Source organism: Mesocricetus auratus, unplaced genomic scaffold (genome assembly GCF_017639785.1).
Source record: "Mesocricetus auratus isolate SY011 unplaced genomic scaffold, BCM_Maur_2.0 Super-Scaffold_6730, whole genome shotgun sequence".
Taxonomy (NCBI): Eukaryota; Metazoa; Chordata; class Mammalia; order Rodentia; family Cricetidae; genus Mesocricetus; species Mesocricetus auratus.
Window position 1 is genome coordinate 73,408,449 of NW_024429184.1, and position 18,222 is coordinate 73,426,670.

At 38.6% G+C, this 18,222-nt stretch overlaps 1 protein-coding gene across 9 annotated transcripts in view; it reads right to left on the reverse strand.

Annotated features, from left to right (window-relative positions):
- The window catches only part of Rp1 (RP1 axonemal microtubule associated), a 370,803-nt gene that overhangs the window by 170,522 nt on the left and 182,059 nt on the right, over positions 1–18,222 (reverse strand). For all 9 annotated transcript variants that reach the window (XM_040741510.1, XM_040741511.1, XM_040741505.1 and 6 more), the window contains one exon: positions 968–1,167. In XM_040741510.1, the coding sequence (XP_040597444.1) occupies positions 968–1,167 (200 nt within the window). The remainder of the gene's footprint in view (positions 1–967; positions 1,168–18,222) is intronic.

Consider the following 18,222-nt stretch of genomic DNA (forward strand, 5'->3'; position numbering starts at 1 on the left):
ATGTGGCATATGAAACATTATCAGGAATGCCATACTTCTGCTGGCGATTGGGATTCCAATCCTAGCACACATTCTCAATTATGAACTATCATCCTCAAGAAGCCATCAAAATGCATAAATATAGGGAGTGACTGCCATGGGCCACATCAAAGTCCCCTTCCACCACTGTAGACAATCATGCTCCATCACTAAGGCCCCATTAATGAGTGTAAAGGTAGAGCTATGAGCCCACAGTTGAAGATGCAAAAACCATCTGGGTATCAGTGAGGCCAGGTGCTGGTCCTCCAAACAGCCTTGGTAGTCTGGTGACTCAGGTTAGCCTCTGTAATTTTCTCTTCCCAAGTGTGCATAGGACACTAGGATGAGTAACTGCTATTCAATTAATGCACTGAACAACTGTACAGCTACCACTTTGCAGGGGTGAGAATTAGTAAAATGCAACATAGCTGTCCTAATTGAAATTTGGCTGGTGCTCCTATTACAGGAAGCAGCCAGCTGTAGCACAGCAACTCAGATCTCTCACAGCAAGAAATAAGTGGGAGAGAGATTAAAATGGGCATGGGCAGAGCCTCAGAACATGGACTGTGAAAATGTCTAGGAAATTATTTCACACACTTGCAGTTCAGCTGAGCAATGTCTGAAAGCACACCAATTGTAAAAAGAAGAACTTCCATCACTCCAAGAGACTCCCGTATCTCTTAATCAGGGTACGACTTGAACTGGATTTGATGAATTTTTTTTAGGACAATGGCTTTGGATAAATTTTCCTTAAAAGAAGAAATTTTTTCTGTAACCTTTCTCACTTCCTTGCATAGGAGACATGAGCAAATACTTTTTATTATTATTAGGGTAAGAAATAAATTAACTAATGGTGTTCATAACGGACTAAATTTATTTTATATTCTTTCTCCCTGCCCTATATTTCATGACTTTGTAATGAAATATAATGACTGCTGATTTTGTTTACCTGAAACTCATCCTGCTGTCCTGGAAGGAATAGGTGCTCTGGGCTCTCCTTGGTAAGACTGATTGGTCCAGTGACTCCTTCATCTCCATACACCCAGAGTGTGACATTGGCTTGAGTCCCCATATCTCCAGTCAGCACTAAAACCCTCCATTTATCTTCTGCCTGAAGAGTCTCAGTAGTGTAGGAATGCCTGCTTTCTTCTGTAAAAAGTGGGAGAAGGACAAGGGGGCAGATCAGGTACATTAGGCTGGCAGAATCCATTGTCACACTGGAGTCCAAGAATATCAACGAACATCAAGAGGAGCATGGATGATGGGGGGTGAGGGGGTCACTGGAGTGTGAGGACTCCAGAGAGCTGACTTGTGTTTATCTCAGCACAGCAAGGTTCTGGACAACTGAGACTCTACTACTGAAGAAAACCATATTAAGAGAGTAATCATGCCATGCCCCAGGATCTTTTTATTGTACTCGATGCTACAACACTAGGAGGTATGTTAGAATCAACACTTGTGAGCCTGTAGAATTTTTATAAAGTTTGTAGGTTTTCTACATAATCAATAACTGCCAATAGAAAATAACAAAATGAATTAAAACATGATTTCAAATAACATAAAAATAGCATGTCAAGGATAGAAGAATTTTTTTCTGAACTATTTCTAAAAATACAAGACTAGAAAGGGTGAGAAAAAGGATTTGGAAATAAAGTGAAACCTTTCGCATAAACAAATAGCTAAAGTGAACTAATTTTAAAATAATACGATGTATGAAATTAAAAATGGAAAAATCTATGAAAAAATGATGTATGCTTTCTGAAAGTTATTTTCTCTTGGGAAGGATGATCTCTACCATCACAATAATAATCACTATTTACTTATTTCTGTGCCCCCTTCTGTGAGTGTGTGTGCTTTTGTGGGTAGGTGTGTGTGAGGGGGTGGTGGGGTGGGGGTGTGTGTTTGGACTCATAATAACATCATTCTCATTCAGCCATCACATTTGTCCTACAAGATCCTTCACCCATGAAGCAGGTGGGAAAACTAGGCCTCACAGGCTGACAACTTGCATACTCATATATGGGCTTCAGCCCAGGCAGAGGAAGTATGTATCTTGGGACATTTGCACATAGTACCAAAGGTAATTGACCTTCAAATGTTACTTGTTTGTCCAAGAAAACCTTATAACACAGTCTAAATTTTAAAACTCAAATAGTGCATACAAACTGTTCTTCTTATCATTTCTTGTCAAGAACACAGAGAACTTCCTGTGCAGTACTGTCACCAAATATCTACAAGTTCTACTGGTACACCATGCATCAAGAGAGAAATTAGAGATCCTGAATCAGCAGTTATCTCTTGGGATACTGATAATCTTTTTCTCAGAGTATCTTAGTCATTTGAAAGGATCACTTTCATTTAAGAAAGCATTAATTCATTGTATTTACAAAACATAGACAAGTGCATTGCTCTCTTTTAATAATGGCCATGATTGAAAGTCAGAAAATAACTAAAGAGCATCTTTCCATTGAGGTATGTGCTATCTAGTGAAAAGGACAGGCACCAATATTTTATCTGAAACATGCAAATACACTCATAGAAAACACAAGGAGTATTGTAAAGTCCAGATGTAGCATAGCATAGCCCAGCCCAGAGAGTGATAGAGAAAGGAATGTTAGGGCTTCATGGAGTACCCCACTGCTAGATATAGGAAAGGTAAAGATATGGAAGAAATGTTAGATATAGAAAGAAGAATCTGGATTGTAAAAATGCACAGAAAGGACACTCTAGACAGAGATAACAACATACCCAGCATGCCTATGGAAAATTTGTGTAGCTGTTACTGTATGGCTAAAAATAAAATAAGATACTGTAAATGAGGAGGAGAAAAGGGAATGTGAGGCCATGAAAAACAAGGGCAAGGAGGAAAGAAGTCGAGGCATGCTTGTGTAGGTAGCAGGGAGGATTTTAAAGTCCTGTGGTGTTCTTACACAAAGTGAACCAGTGTGTGTGCGTGTGTGTGTGTGTGTGTGTGTGTGTGTGTGTGTGTGTGTTGCTTACTTGTTTCATATAATCTGCAAATAAGTCGGTGGATGTTAAGGAGCCTTCTACACTAACATGTTCTTCCATCATTTGCACAAACACAACACAGATTGAGGGTGTACTCAGAAAAATTGATGGTTTAAGCTATAACATAATATGATGTAGTAAAGTAGGTACTGTCATCAATTAAATATGAATACCATCTAATGCCATGATCTTTTGGAAATGAACCAAAGTCCATTAGTCTCAGACTATAAATTTCTCCACCTAATAACCATAAAAGGTTTTCTTTCTTTACTAAATGTTTCTAGATGCCTAGAGATGGGAGAATATTTCAAGAAAACGATGCCATATTAAACAATAATCATCATAAGGGTCTCCCTGAACAAGATCTAAAGGGCTTCCTCATGATTCAAGCATGTTCTTTCTTGTGGGAACACCAGGCCTTGAGCAGAGACCCACTTCCCCTTCTGCCTGGGAGTAGGCAGCTGTAAGACAATGTTTAGTAAAAACATGTTTACTAAAAATGATACAATAAGTTCCTGGGAAAGGCCTTCCCACAGAAACCGCCCTGACCTCGACCTTGTCCAGAGACTAACCGCACCTTCAAAAACCCACACACATCCACCTCTGGTGTCAGAGCAGAACCAGCCAGGGTAGAGGAGAGAGCAGAAGCTTCTCTTGTGGGAGCCTTTCTTAGGAAGTTTTTCTTGAACCTCTTTGGAGCCTGTTTAAAGTTCTCTTTATATCATTGAACGAGTCTCTGTGTTTTCAATCCCTGACACCCTCCGCACGTTCTCGGACACAGGCCGCGCAGCAGACGTGACACTTTCTGAAGATTACCGATCACTTGATTATCCTACAACCAGGCTGACTTGAACAAAATATAACAAAAATTCTTGGCTTCTCTTGGGCTGCTGGTCCCCTAAAAGTAGGAAATCAGCTGACCCTGACAAGGAACAAACTAGTGTTAATAGTTCACAGGTAGATGAAAAAAAGGCATGGCATTCCAGGAGTTGAGCTCAGTGTTTTGCTGTAGATCTCTTTGTGAGAACTCACCCTCCCTGGGGAGTGGATGCAGGGTGGGATGGGGGGACTCCTGGAGGGGAATGGGAGGATGGGAGGGAGAGGAAACTGGGAGAGGTATGTAAAATAAGATGGTTTTTAATTTAAATAAAAAATTAAAAAGAGAGAAATACCCAAACATAATAACATACAGCAAAAGAAGAAAGAGGTGTGGCACTGACAGAATGTGGCAACAAAGGGTTACAAACCTTTTTAAAGATGATTACTTAAAGATAGTGTTTGAGTAAAGTGTTTTATAATAAAATGCAAAGCAGACATTGAAAAGAGGACCTTTATCACTTGATAGATAGCATGCCATCTCAAAAATGGTTCCATCTTAATCTAGCTTCAACAAAAACATCACTATCTGGAAAATATAATGGGCTAAAGGATGCTCCCTATAGTTATCTTAAAATTAAAATAAAATTAACTACATTGACATTGAAGTTTTGGGTAATAACAAAGCTATCATTTTTTTCAATTTAAGATATAGCAGGCACTTAAACAAAGGACAGGAAACAAAATCCTCATACATATAACAGATAGATCAGAACATGGAAGGTCTTCCAATATGCCAGAATGCTGCATTGACATACAGAAAAAAAACAACCAGAATCAAGGTAAAAGTCAGACTCTGTACTCCAAACATTAAAACTAGATTTTACACTCAAAGGATATAACATATAAATTATTCCAATAATCACAATATACAGAAGAAATAAAATAAAGATACAAGTGGAAGCACTATGTACAGATTTTCAAATAACATTAAAGCAGTACTATCATTCTATACTCTTCCCATTTCATGAGAAGAGTTTTGAAGATTCAGAGTGTAAGGGAAATATTCATGTAACACCTAGAAATCATATATTCAGAGAAAGTAGTTAAACTTAAAATAATGTAAAATCAGCACAATTCACCTTTGGGGATGGATGATAGATGGATTGATAGATAGATAGATAGATAGATAGATAGATAGATAGATAGATAGATAGATAGATAGAACACATATATAAATAACATGCTAAAAAGAAAAAATATGATACCAAAATAATAATAATAAAACAACAATTTTTATGCAGAAGGAATTATTGTGATCCATTTTTATGATCTAATAAAGCTTGTTGGAGATCAGAATGCTTAGGTAACACAGCCATCGAGACCAGGGAGTGGTTTAGTCTCAACAAACATATTAGTTAGCCATATAAGCTGAGCAGTGGTGGCACACACCTTTAATCCCAGCATGAAAGAGGTATATAACACAGAAGCAGGATCTCAGAGAGGGCAATTAGTCTCCAGCTATGTTGAGGACAGGATTTCCCCAGCCTTGGTAGAGGTAAAGAGCTCTCTGGTTGCTTGGCCTCATTGCTTTCCTGATCCTCAGCTTGAACCCTAATATACATCTCTGGGTTTTTATTATTCATGTTACAAGGAATTGATGAATAAAATACTAAGTGGCATTCTGCTCAATACTTAGAGGAAACTTAAAGTGAGTAGGTTTATTTTAAATTAATAGAATAGTAGACTCAGACTTTTGGTGTGGACCTAGGATCACCCTATTCCTTCATGAAGGCTTTTCCTTATAATGCATCACTTTTGTGACTACCCAAACAAACAGAACTGCTCTGTTTAGTCAGGGTTCTCTCTTTTTTTTTTTTTTTTTTTTTTTTGGTTTTTACGAGACAGGGTTTCTCTGTATTGTTTCGGAGGCTATCGGTCCAGCCCGGCCTCGAACTCACAGAGAAACGCCTGCCTCTGCCTCACGAGTGCTGGGATTAAAGGCGTGCGCCACCACCGCCCGGCTTTAGTCAGGGTTCTCTTGAGAAAAAGAATTTATATAATGAATTTAACTATCTAGTTATCTATCTATCTGTCTGTCTATCACCCATACACATGTATGATAGTCATATATATGGGATTTGTTAGGCTGTCTTGCAGGCTGTGGTCCAGCAAATGCAACAATGGCTGGATAACAATCCAGTAATTGTTCAGTCCATGAGGCTGTATGTCTCAGCAGGTTTTCAGTATATGCTAGAATCCTGAAGTAGGCTCTTGTGCTAATGAATGAATGGACTTGCTAGTGAGAGCAAGATCAAGAAGGCAGAGAGAGAGAGAGAGAGAGAGAGAGAGAGAGAGAGAGAGAGAGAGTGCTCCCTTCTTCTGTCCTTTGTATAGGCCGCCAGTAGATGTATGGTCTACATTAAAGGTGGATCTTTCCACCTCAAAAGATCCAAATTAAAATTAGATCTTCTAACTTCAAATGGTTCAGTTAGCATAAAACCCTCACAGGTGTGCCCAATCATTTTGGCCTTAATTAAGTTCAGATGTAGTAAATTTGACAACCAAAAACAGATACGTCAAGGCCAACCATTGTCAACTTGACCCATAATCATATCTCCTCAAGCCATGCTTAATTTCCAAATGAAAACAATAATCAGATCATATCCTAAATGTGGTATAACTATCTACATGCAATCACAAATGCATTATATATTTAACCAGGAAATAATTATGTCTAACATGATATAACTATGCCTCATACAACCACAAACATCTTATAAATTGGAATAGGTGGCAATGTCCCTTGAAGGACATTATTTTATTATTTCAAAATTAAATATGATAACCATTGATATTCCATTTATTAATGTTATATCATATGATATTAAAATCAAAGAAAGAAAAACAAATGTATGTATAAACACATTTTTAACAAAATATGACAGAGATACCCATGTTAATTATAATTCTTATTTCCAAAACTGGCCATATGGCCTCAGCAGATATTTATAACTACCTTTCTCTACTACCCATTCTGTATTTCCTCTACCCTCAGCAAGCACTTCAGCCGGTCTTGGCTCTTTTCCTGATGGAGTGACTCACACCTTCATTCCTGATAGATCTGTTCACTATATCATCCTGGACAGATTAAACAATTGTAGTTTCACATTGACATTAGGTACAGGATATAGCAGCACTGAAAGATTCCCTAAAGGACCTCCTACACTCCAGACATAATCCTTATCACTGTAGAGAAGCATTCAATTTCCCCATGGTAATCTGAATCAATCACCCCTCCTGTTATTCCTTTCTTAGCCTGTTGGTTTAAGGGCATCAGAAGTCCAAACTGGCCAGGGAAAGTCTGAGATTCCAGGTCACTGGAATATTTGCTGTGTCTCCTAGTGGTGTGTTTCCACATCTGGAGGCAAAACTAGACCGGCAGAACTAAACATCATGGGAACAGGGGTGATAGTTGGAGCTAATATCTTTTCCACTCCTTGATTCCTGGACCTGTGGATTCTTGATAGGGAAGAAATACACTGATTCAAAGCATATACTGCCTTCTGGAGAGCACTGGCCCAGTCTGCAGGTTGCTGCCACCTAATTGTTACTGTAACTTTGAAAAGCAGGTGCTTCAGGATAGTGTGTAAATTGATGAGACTGGTGGATTCCATGACAAGGACACCTTGTTACACTCATCCGGCTGTGAAGTAATGTCTTTGGTCAAAAGCAATACGAAGTAGAATACCATGATGATGGATAAAACATTCTGTAAGCCAATATATGGTGTTTTTAGCAGAAGTATTACATGCAGAAAAGGAAAATCTATAACCAAAATAAGTATCTACTCAAGTAAGGACAAAATATTGCCTTTTCAATGGAGAAAGTGATCCAATTTAGTCAACTTGCCACCAGGTCACTGACTGATCACCCAAGAGAATGGCACCATAGCTGAGGCTCAGTGTTGGTCTATGCTATTAGCAGATCTGACAATCAGCAGCAGATATATCCAGGACAGCGTTGGTGAGTAGAAGTCCATATTGTCATGCTCATGAATGACCTCCGTCCCTGCCCCCATGGCCACTTTGTTCATGGACTTACTGGGTAATGATAGGAATGACCTGGTAAAGAGGTTGAGTGTCTGCTGACTAGGTTATCCTATCTACATAATTACTGAAATCCTCCTCAGCCGAAGTCACTTTTTGATGAGCATTTACATAGGACACAAGAATTTTCACATCCTTTGCCCATCTGGAGAGATCTATCCACATATTTCTTCCTCAGATGTCTTTCTCACCAATTCTCCAAACATGATCTTTCTAAGGCTCTGACCATCCAGCCAATTCACTGTCTACAGCCCATGAATCAGTGGACAAACACACATCTGGCCATTTCTCCTTCCAAATAAACTGTAATGCCATGTGCACTGACCAAAGTTCTGCCCACTACGAAGATTTCCCTTTACCGGTGTCTTCATGGTTGTCCAAGAAAGGGGTTGTAATACTGAAGCTTTCTGCTTCTAGGTGGTGCTCGCATAATTGAACCATCAGTAAACCAGCCCTAGTCTTCTCCTCTTCAGCCAACTGACGATAGAATAACACACCTCATGAGGCTGTAAGTGCATGCTTGGCAGCAGATGCCATTATAACAGGAGTAGAAGCCCTAGGCACTGGGCAATTTCTTCACTTAACCTTCTTGTGCCACCAGAACTACTTTCTCTGGTAAGATAAACCCATGAGCATTAGAGGGTTAAAATTTCTCATCTGCAATAGAGTCCTCCCATACTCCCTATCCCAAGGTACAGGACCCTATTCTTTATCCATGAATGCCTTTACTTTAGCTATTGACTCTCTGAGGCTGGGACTTGAATTTTTACTGTAATTCAGCCAACCTTGTAATGAGGCTTTGTTTTGAATTTATGTATCTTGAGTCCTGTGACTGCTGGGGACAAGATACTCTTCCAGGCACACTTAGAAACCTTTGGACTGTTTATGTACATCTGGAGCCAGGCAATTTTATCACTGAGTTTATCGCTGTCCTTTACCATATTCTGAGATGCTTGAAGTTGGTTAAATAACAGAGCTCATTCTTCTCCTTTGACAGTTAGTAAAAGATGTTAGAAGCAACCAACCAGCATAATCACTTTCCTTTTTGTCCATGAAATTTTAAGTGTTATACACAAAATCACCAAATCTGTTCCTGCCTACAATTGGCAAACAGAAGTTGTAAACAGTTCATGGAATGGGCTTTCAGTATTATTGGGGCTCCCAGGAAGGGTGTCAGTAATTGAAGAGGCTTCAGTAACTGTAGGAGCTGGCAAATTGGAGAACCTATTCCAGATAATTAAAGATTCATCCTTATACTTATGTTGTTCTAGAACCACTTCTGGTACCAAAATCTGTATTAGTTAGGGTTCTCTAAGGTAATAGAACTTACAAATAAATATATATTCATTCCAAAAATCAAGTAGTTGTTCAGTCCACAAAGTTGGATATCTCAGCTGGTCTTCAGCATACTCCAGAATCCTAAAGAAATAAGCTCTAATGCCAATGAAGGAATGAACTTGATAGGTTGAACAACAGAAAACAGATAATAAAGAGAGAGAACTTCCTTCTTCCATGTCCTTTATGTAGGTTGCCAGCAGAAGGTGTAGTCCAAATTAAAGGTGAGTCTTCCACCTAAAAAGATTTGGATTAAAGGTATACCTTCACAACTCTAAAATCTTGTTTAGAATTGGTTCTTCCAATTTCAATGATGTAAGAAAAAAATCTTCATGGATGTGCCCAGACATTTGGAATTTAGTTAATTTCAGATGTAGCAATGTTGACAACTAAGAATAGCCATCAAAGTCTTTCTACCAGGAACTTAAAGCTACCACATGAGGACAGGGCTCTCACGGGAACTTTCATCATCTTGTCATTGTGCTCCTTCAGTCCATTTGGATTTACCCTTGGACCTGCTCCAACCTGTCCACAGGAGTCCCTTCTACCAGCCCATCCCTATGCCCTAAAAACTCACCCTCTTATTGCAGACCCACTGTCTCCTACTCAGTGTCAACCACTTCTTTCAGATTTTCCTTCTAGAGTATCTCCATTCCTTTGTGGTTCCACTCAATACACTTAGCTAAAATACACAATTCTCTCTACCAGAAACCTCACAACTATCACAATTAGCTAGGACCAAGATTGGGCAATATCCTCAAATAATGAAACACTCACCCAACAAAAAGGAAACCAAATGTCCTCATTATGAAGAAACACTTCACTTCCAGACACATTAATATGAACAACCGAGACAAAATACCTCCTCCAGAAACTAGCAATCCTCTTGTGTTAGACCATGTGAAAAGCAATTTATCAAATCACACAAAAAAATCAAAATAGCAATTATCAATATGTTCATAGATCTTAATGAGGATATGGATACAGATTAGTGAAGATTATGAAAACACAAACAATAGAATAAATACTGAAAAGCAGTCAAGTTATAAGAGTAGAATTTAATGCAGAAATAGAATTACTAAGTAAAAACTAAATTGAAATGGAACTGTAAATTAAATTGTTCAGGATGTCAAACAAAAACATGATAGTTAAGCCTTACCAGTGGATTAAATGACATGAAGGACAAAATTTGAGATCTTAAATACGAGGAAGAAGAAATGGACAGCTCTTTCAAAGAAAATATTAAATCCAAAATTATCCAGGCATAAAATATATGGGGCATCTGGGACACTGAAAAGACCAAATATTCTACTAATAAGTATAAAGGAAGAAGACGAAACCTACTTAAAGGCACAGAAAACATTTTAAATCAAAGGAGAAAATTTCCCTAGCATAGGGAATAGGTTGTTTATATAAAACATTAAATAGACTGGTCCAAAAATGAAACTCCCCACAACACCTGATAAGCAAAACACTAAGTGTACAGAAGGAAGAAAATAAATTAAAAACTGCAAAGGGAAAAGAAAAGGTAACATATAAAGGCATATCCATTAGATTAACTCTTGATTTTTCAATGAAGATTCTGAAAGCCCAGGGGACTTGAACTTAAGTTCTATAAGCTCAGAGAGACCAGAGATGCCAACCTGTTACTATTATCCCCAGCAAAACTGTCAGTCACAATCAACAAAAAATAAATAAATAAAAGCATCTCATGATAAAAACAAATTTAAAGAATTTCTGCCCACCATTCCAGACCTACAAAAGACACTGGATAGAAAACTTCGGTCTGAAGAAAAAGGTTAACTGCACCCAAGAGGTCATTTGGAATCAATATTCCCAAAACAGTTAGTCAAAAGAGAAGGGAAAGCAAATCACCACAACAAACTAGCATGAATTATTTAACACCTCTTTAAAAACCTCAATGTTTATGGTCTTTATTCCCCAATAAAAGCATATACATTAACAGATTGGATGAGAAAATAGGAATAACCTTCCTGTTGAAGTCAAGAAACATATTCCACCACCAGGGACAGAAATTACCTTAGGGCAAGGGATGTAAAATGGTATTCCAAACAAATGGAACCAAGAAGAAAGCTGGTGTAACTATTTTGAAAACTGACAAAATAGACTTCAAACAATCTGAAGAGAAAAACATTCATCAAAGGAAAGACCTACCAAGATGATACTACAATTCTAAAACAATACTCCTCGAAATTATTTCACAAGAAGGAAACTGGATGAACATTTCCTGATTCTTTTTATGAAAACACTATTACCCTAAAGTCAAATACACAGACCCAACCTAAAAGAAAGAAATAGAGGAAGGAAAGAAGAAAGGGAGGGAGGGAGAGAAGGAGGAAGATTAATTACAGACAAATATCCCTTATAAACCCAGACACAAAAATTCTCATTAAAATACTTGCAAGCAAAATTCAAAACATATCAAAAACTATTTATACATCAGGTTCAACTTAGCTTCATTCAAGAATGGCTTCGGTATAACAAAAGACACCATCATTGAGTAAAATGGCAGCATATAGATTGAGAAAAGATCTTTATCCATTACTTATTTACTAGAGTTAGTATCTAGAATATATAAGAATTCAAAACAACTAACATCAAGAAAACAAATAGCCCAATTTAAAAATGGTGTATAGTTATAATAGAAAGTTTTCAAAAGATGAAATGCAAGTGTCTGAGGAACACTGAGAAATATTTGACATCCTTAGCCATCAAAAATGCAAATCAAACTACTTTAAGATTCCATGCAATCTTTTAATTGCAATCCCCTATAGTATCAAAAATCAAAAACCAGGTCACATACTTCCAATATGGGATAAACATTACCATTCCAAAATAGAGGAGAGAGAGAGCATAGTAAGTAAATACTAGAACAAAACAAGACCAAAAACCAGCCAGGCAAACTCCAAATTCTACATTGCTATGTCTGATGTCAAAGCACTCTTCAGATCTCCAACTACTTTCAACATTGTTGACTGCCACACACTTCTCTCTTGGGCTGGGTCCATTCCCTGTTAACAGGTTTCCTCAACAGGTATCCCACGGCTCTGGCATCTCCAACATCTTGGGGTTGCCAAGGCAATCCAGGCTTCACTTTCACAACTTTACATAGTATCTTCTCCGAGCCTCCATGAAGAGACAAATCTGCAACATACCTGGCATTAGCAGCTTTCCTTGGTCACCAAAGAAGATTCCATAACCCCTTTCTTCTATACATGAGCTTATTTCAGAATCACATGGCCTTAGCTGTCAAGTTCTGGTGTTTCCTGGGGCTGCCCCCATCATTCAATTACATATTCATGGACTTTCTGATTTCCTTGGTTTCCTTCACTGGTTTCCAAGCATGGCTGTACTGAAATTTGATCTGTAGACCACAGCAGCCTCAAACTCAGAGATCTGCCAAACTCTGCTTCTGAGTATTGGTATTAAAGACATGTACCACCATGCCTGGACCTACACTATTCCTTAATTCTTTTTCTCAAGATGAAAGTTCACCTGGGTGGGGCCTTGCCCTAAAATCATCACTCCCTTTACTAAATTTCTTAATCTGTTTATCTTCTTAAATACAAGACTGAGTTTTATTCCACTTCCCAGAGCTCCTTTTCTCCTCAGATTACATTGTGTATTTTTCCATTCTCAGCTTGCTAGTTTTCATTATTGATCTGCATAAGAGTGATCACTAATAACTACATAACAGAGGCAATACTAGGCTGCTTTTTTATTTCATCTGCCAACAGAATTAATTGAAATATTTTCACTTTAGTCTCAGTCAGACTCTTTGGACAAGGGCAAAAGGCAGCCACATTCTTCATCAAACTATCAGAAGTACAATCTCTAGGCAACGTATGAAAACTCCTCTCCTCTGAAATATTTAAGTGAGGCTCCCACAGTTCAAATCACTTTCAGCACCACTGTCTTTCATGCTTCTATTAGTAAGGCCCATTAAGTAACACTTAAAACACTCCACTGTTTTCATAACCCAAACTCCTAAAGTCCAAGTTACACCAAACAAAAGTATGATGAGGCCTACCACAGCAATACCACACTCCTGGTACTAACTTCCGTTTTAGTTAAGGTTGCTATTTTTGTGAAGAGACACCATGACCTGAGAAACTCTTATAAAAGAAAACATTAATTGGGTCTATCTTACAGTTTCAGAGGTTTAGTACATTGTCCTCATGGTGGTGTGCAGGCAGACAAAATGCTGGAGGAGCTGAGAGTTCTACATCTTGATCTGCAGGCAACAGAAGCAACTACATCCACATGGGTTTAGCTTGACCTCAAAGCCCACCCCCATACTTCCTCCAAGAACATACCTCCTAATAGCACCAATCTCTATGGACCAAGCATTCAAACACATGGGTCTATGGGTCTATACCTATTCAAACCACCACAATAATAAATAAATAAAAATGAAATGTATTATTTCTACATTGTTCATACAAACTTCCCCAAATCAAAGATTCCTCCAAGCAATGAAAACTTATGTCAACTTTACATTGCTGTTTACCACACTAATACAAGCAGGAGACAGTAAACATATTTCATTCCCAATACTGAGATTTTTTTAAATATGGGATGTGACACTATGACTATAATAAAAAGAACAAGGAATGCTGCCTATTACCAAGAATTTCCATTTCTAGAAAGTATTTTTAATATGCATGTGTGCAATAGAGATGAGTGCTCATTGTAAGTTAATAGAGTACCTAGTGGATATGTTTGTGTTATCTATTGGCTGTATTGCTTAAAGCAATTAAGTTGACTCACAAAGGAATATTAGTATTATTAAAATGCTTATAATAGTTACTAATTTCTAGTAACTGGAAAGCACATTATAAAACTCTGAACCTAATATAACCTACGTAGATATTTTAATTTTTGCTTTGTGCTTTATTATTTCTACTTTTTTTCAGAATAGATTTAATTTGTGGACAACTGATTTGAAAGAAAGCTTCAATTTTCAAATGGAAAATAGAACCCATATTTTTTTGCCCACATTTCTCTCTGTGTTTTAACATGCTGGGATGGGCATTTACCTAATCTTGAAAAAAGAAGATGCAATTCAAATGTCAGCTCTGAAAACATAAATGCAGGTAGAATTATATGAACTAAACAGGTTGCATGATTATAATTATATTATATATAATATTGTATATAATGTATATAATTATATTATGTATAATATATTGTAAGTATATATGTGATGGCAATAACAATAAGAACAGGTGATTTGACAAACAGGGAAGGTATATGGAAAGCTTTTGAGAGAGAAAAAGAAATGGAGACAGGTGTAATAATCTCAAAATATTTAATTAAAATCTCAAAAAATAAAAATGATGCAATGGCTTTACTTCAATAGACACCCAACTGCACCTCTGAGCATTCACAGCAGACAGAAAATTGCCAGTGTGGTTGCCTTTCTGCCCTGGCAGCATCAGAATCCAGGTTCTGACTCCATGATCAGGCAAAACCTCTAGCACTCTCTGGGCCCATGTCCCTCTTTTGTAAGAATCTAGGAAGAATCTAGCATGTCTTCCCTATCTATATTTGGTCTGAGTATGCTTAGATGCAGTGTTTCCAAACTTAAAACTGGACAGAGATAGCTTATATTCTCTCACATATAATTTTTAAGAATATGAGTTTCTAATGTACTTATTTATTTTTCCTGTAACAAAATTTATTACAATGCTGTCATATCAACATATTACTGGAATAAACAGACATGAGGATCAATGAAACAAAATTAAGCACTAGGTACAAAATGCAAAAATCTATAGCCAACAAATTATTGACAAAAGACCAAGAACAGACAAAAGAGAAAAACCATCCATTTATTAAAGATGCCAAGAAAATTACACCACGCTCACCATCCCAAACGGTCTGGGTGACAACTGCGAAATGGGTATGCCTGACACACAACAGGACCATCTAATGTATTTATAAATAAAATGGTTTGGTATCTTAGATTTGCTTAAAATAAGCCAGTTGGGATGATATGAGATTCTGTGAAGGGTCATCAAGGAAGAATGGGTTTATGATAGGAATTTAAACCAAGTAATGGGTATATGGGGAACATATACTGTCTCTATTTTTTACATAAGCTTGTGGTGTGTATAATAAAATATATAAACTTTTAAAAAATAAGACTTCTGCCTTTTTATTTTTTTATTATTTTAATTTTAAATACCTTGATTCACACGTCAATCCCTGTTCCCTCTCCCTCCCCTCCTCCCCCACGGTCCCCCCCCAGCCTCCCACCCTATCGCCACTTCCTTCCACATAGGGGATATCTGGAGTCTGTCATTTCACTCAGGGCAGGGTCCAGGCACTCCCCTAAGAGTCCAGACTGAGAGAGCATCCCTCTTTGTGTTATGGAGGCACGATGTCTGTTTGTATGCCAGGGATAAACACTGATCCACTGCCCAGGGCCCCATAGGTTGCCCAGGCCTCCTCACTGACTCTCACACTCAGGGAGTCTGGATCAGTCCCATGCTGGCCTCCCAGTTGTCGGTCTGGGGTCCAAGAGCTCTCCCTTGTTCAGATCAGCTGTCTCTGCTGGTTTTGCCAGCCCATTCTTTGCCAATTTGCTCATCGCTCCTCTCTCTCGGTCACTGGGTTCCATGGGTTCAGTTCAGTGTTTAACTGTGGGTGTTTTCATCTGCTTCCATCAGTCACTGAATGAAGGTTCTAGGATGGTTATACACATCAAGTTCATTATCAGGAATGGGCATTTAAGGTGGTTTCTCCACTATTGCTTAGCTTGCCAGTTGGTGTCATCCCTTTAGATCACTAGAGGTCTCACTGGTACCTGATCTGTCTTCTAACCCTCTTCCCCCGCCACTCAACCTTCCTGTTCCCCCATGATCTGCTCTCTCTTCCTCTTCTCCCTTTCTCTTCTTCCCAGCTCCCACTCACCTGACCCCTAGCCATGTTCCCAATCTGTTCAGAAGACATTCCTCATTCCTCTTCTCTTGGGTATATCTCTTAGGTTCTTTCCTGTTTCCCAGACTCTCTGTCAGTGGAACTGCAGACTGGCACTATCCTGATCCATGTCTAAAATCTATATATGAGTGAGTACATACCATGTTTGTCTTTTTGTGACTGGGTTACCTCACTCAGGATGGTTTCTTCTTGTGCCATCTATTTACCTGCGAATTTCAAGATTCCATTGGTTTTTTTCTGCCTGACATTCTCCATGATAAGAAAACTGATTATAATTTACCTTGATAATCTAAGCAATAGTGGAGAGGCCACCTTAAATGACCTTTCCCTGTAATGAGATTGATCACTACCTTAAATGCCATCATAGAGACTTCATCCAGTAGCTGATGGAAGCAGAAGCAGAGATCCACAGCTAAGCACTGAGCCGAACTCCTGGAATCCAGTGTAGAGGTGGAGGAGTGATGAACAAAGGGGGCAAGACCATGTTGGGGAAATCCACATAAACAAGTAGGGGCTCACAGGCCCTAATGTGACAGCTGGGAAACCAGCATAGGACTGAACCAGGCCCCCTAAATGTGGGTGTCAGTTAGGAGGCCTGGGCAGTTTATGGGGCCTCTTGCAATAGAACCAGTATTTGCACTAATGGCTTTGGGAGCCCATTTCCTATGGATGGATATTCTGTCAGCCTAGACACACATGGGCAAGGACCTATGCCCCACCCCAAATGATGTGGCATATTTTGATGATCCCCGTGGGAGGCCTCATCCTTCCTGAGGAGTGGATGGTGGGTTGGATGGGGGTTGGTGGGGGGCATGGGATGAAGGGAGGGAGAGGAAACTGGGAAAATAAGATTTTGTAATTTAAAAAATAATAATAATTTATCTTGATATAAAGAAAACTCTGCTCTAGTAATGCTAGAGATCCATCTGCTATTTCAGTGCACTGTTTATTACACCAGCTATTGTTAATTATTACACCATGCTGTTGACAGTGCAGTGTTTATTACACCATGCTGTTGACAGTGCAGTGTTTATTACGCCATGCTGTTGACAGTGCAGTGTTTATTACATCATGCTGTTAGCAGTGTAGTGTTTATTACGCCATGCTGTTGGCAGTGCAGTGTTTATTACATCATGCTGTTGACAGTGCAGTGTTTATTACGCCATGCTGTTGACAGTGCAGTGTTTATTATGCCATGCTGTTGACAGTGCAGTGTTTATTACACCATGCTGTTAGCAGTGCAGTGCTTATTACACCCTGCTGTTGGCAGTGCAGTGTTTATTACATCATGCTGTTGACAGTGCAGTGTTTATTACGCCATGCTGTTGACAGTGCAGTGTTTATTACGCCATGCTGTTGACAGTGCAGTGTTTATTACATCATGCTGTTAGCAGTGTAGTGTTTATTATGCCATGCTGTTGACAGTGCAGTGTTTATTACATCATGCTGTTAGCAGTGCAGTGTTTATTACACCATTCTGTTAGCAGTGCAGTGTTTATTACACCACACTGTTGACAGTGCAGTACTTATTACGCCATGCTGTTAGCAGTGCAGTGTTTATTACATAATGCTGTTAGCAGTGCAGTGGTTATTACACCATGCTGTTGACAGTGCAGTGTTTATTACACCCTGCTGTTGGCAGCATAGTGTTTATTACACCATGCTGTTGGCAGTGCAGTGCTTATTACACCCTGCTGTTGGCAGCGTCGTGTTTATTACACCATGCTGTTGGCAGTGCAGTGTTTATTACACCACACTGTTAGCAGTGCAGTGTTTATTACATCATGCTGTTGGCAGTGCAGTGTTTATTACACCATGCTCTTGGTGCCTTCTAATACCCTTGCCCCCTGGTATAGGTGAGAAAAGTTTTACCCTTCTTGATAATTAAGCAATTTGAAAAAAACACAAGTGTTTTTTTGTCTATAATTCCTGAAGGACTGGATTGATAAGCATAATCTTCAATAAGTTA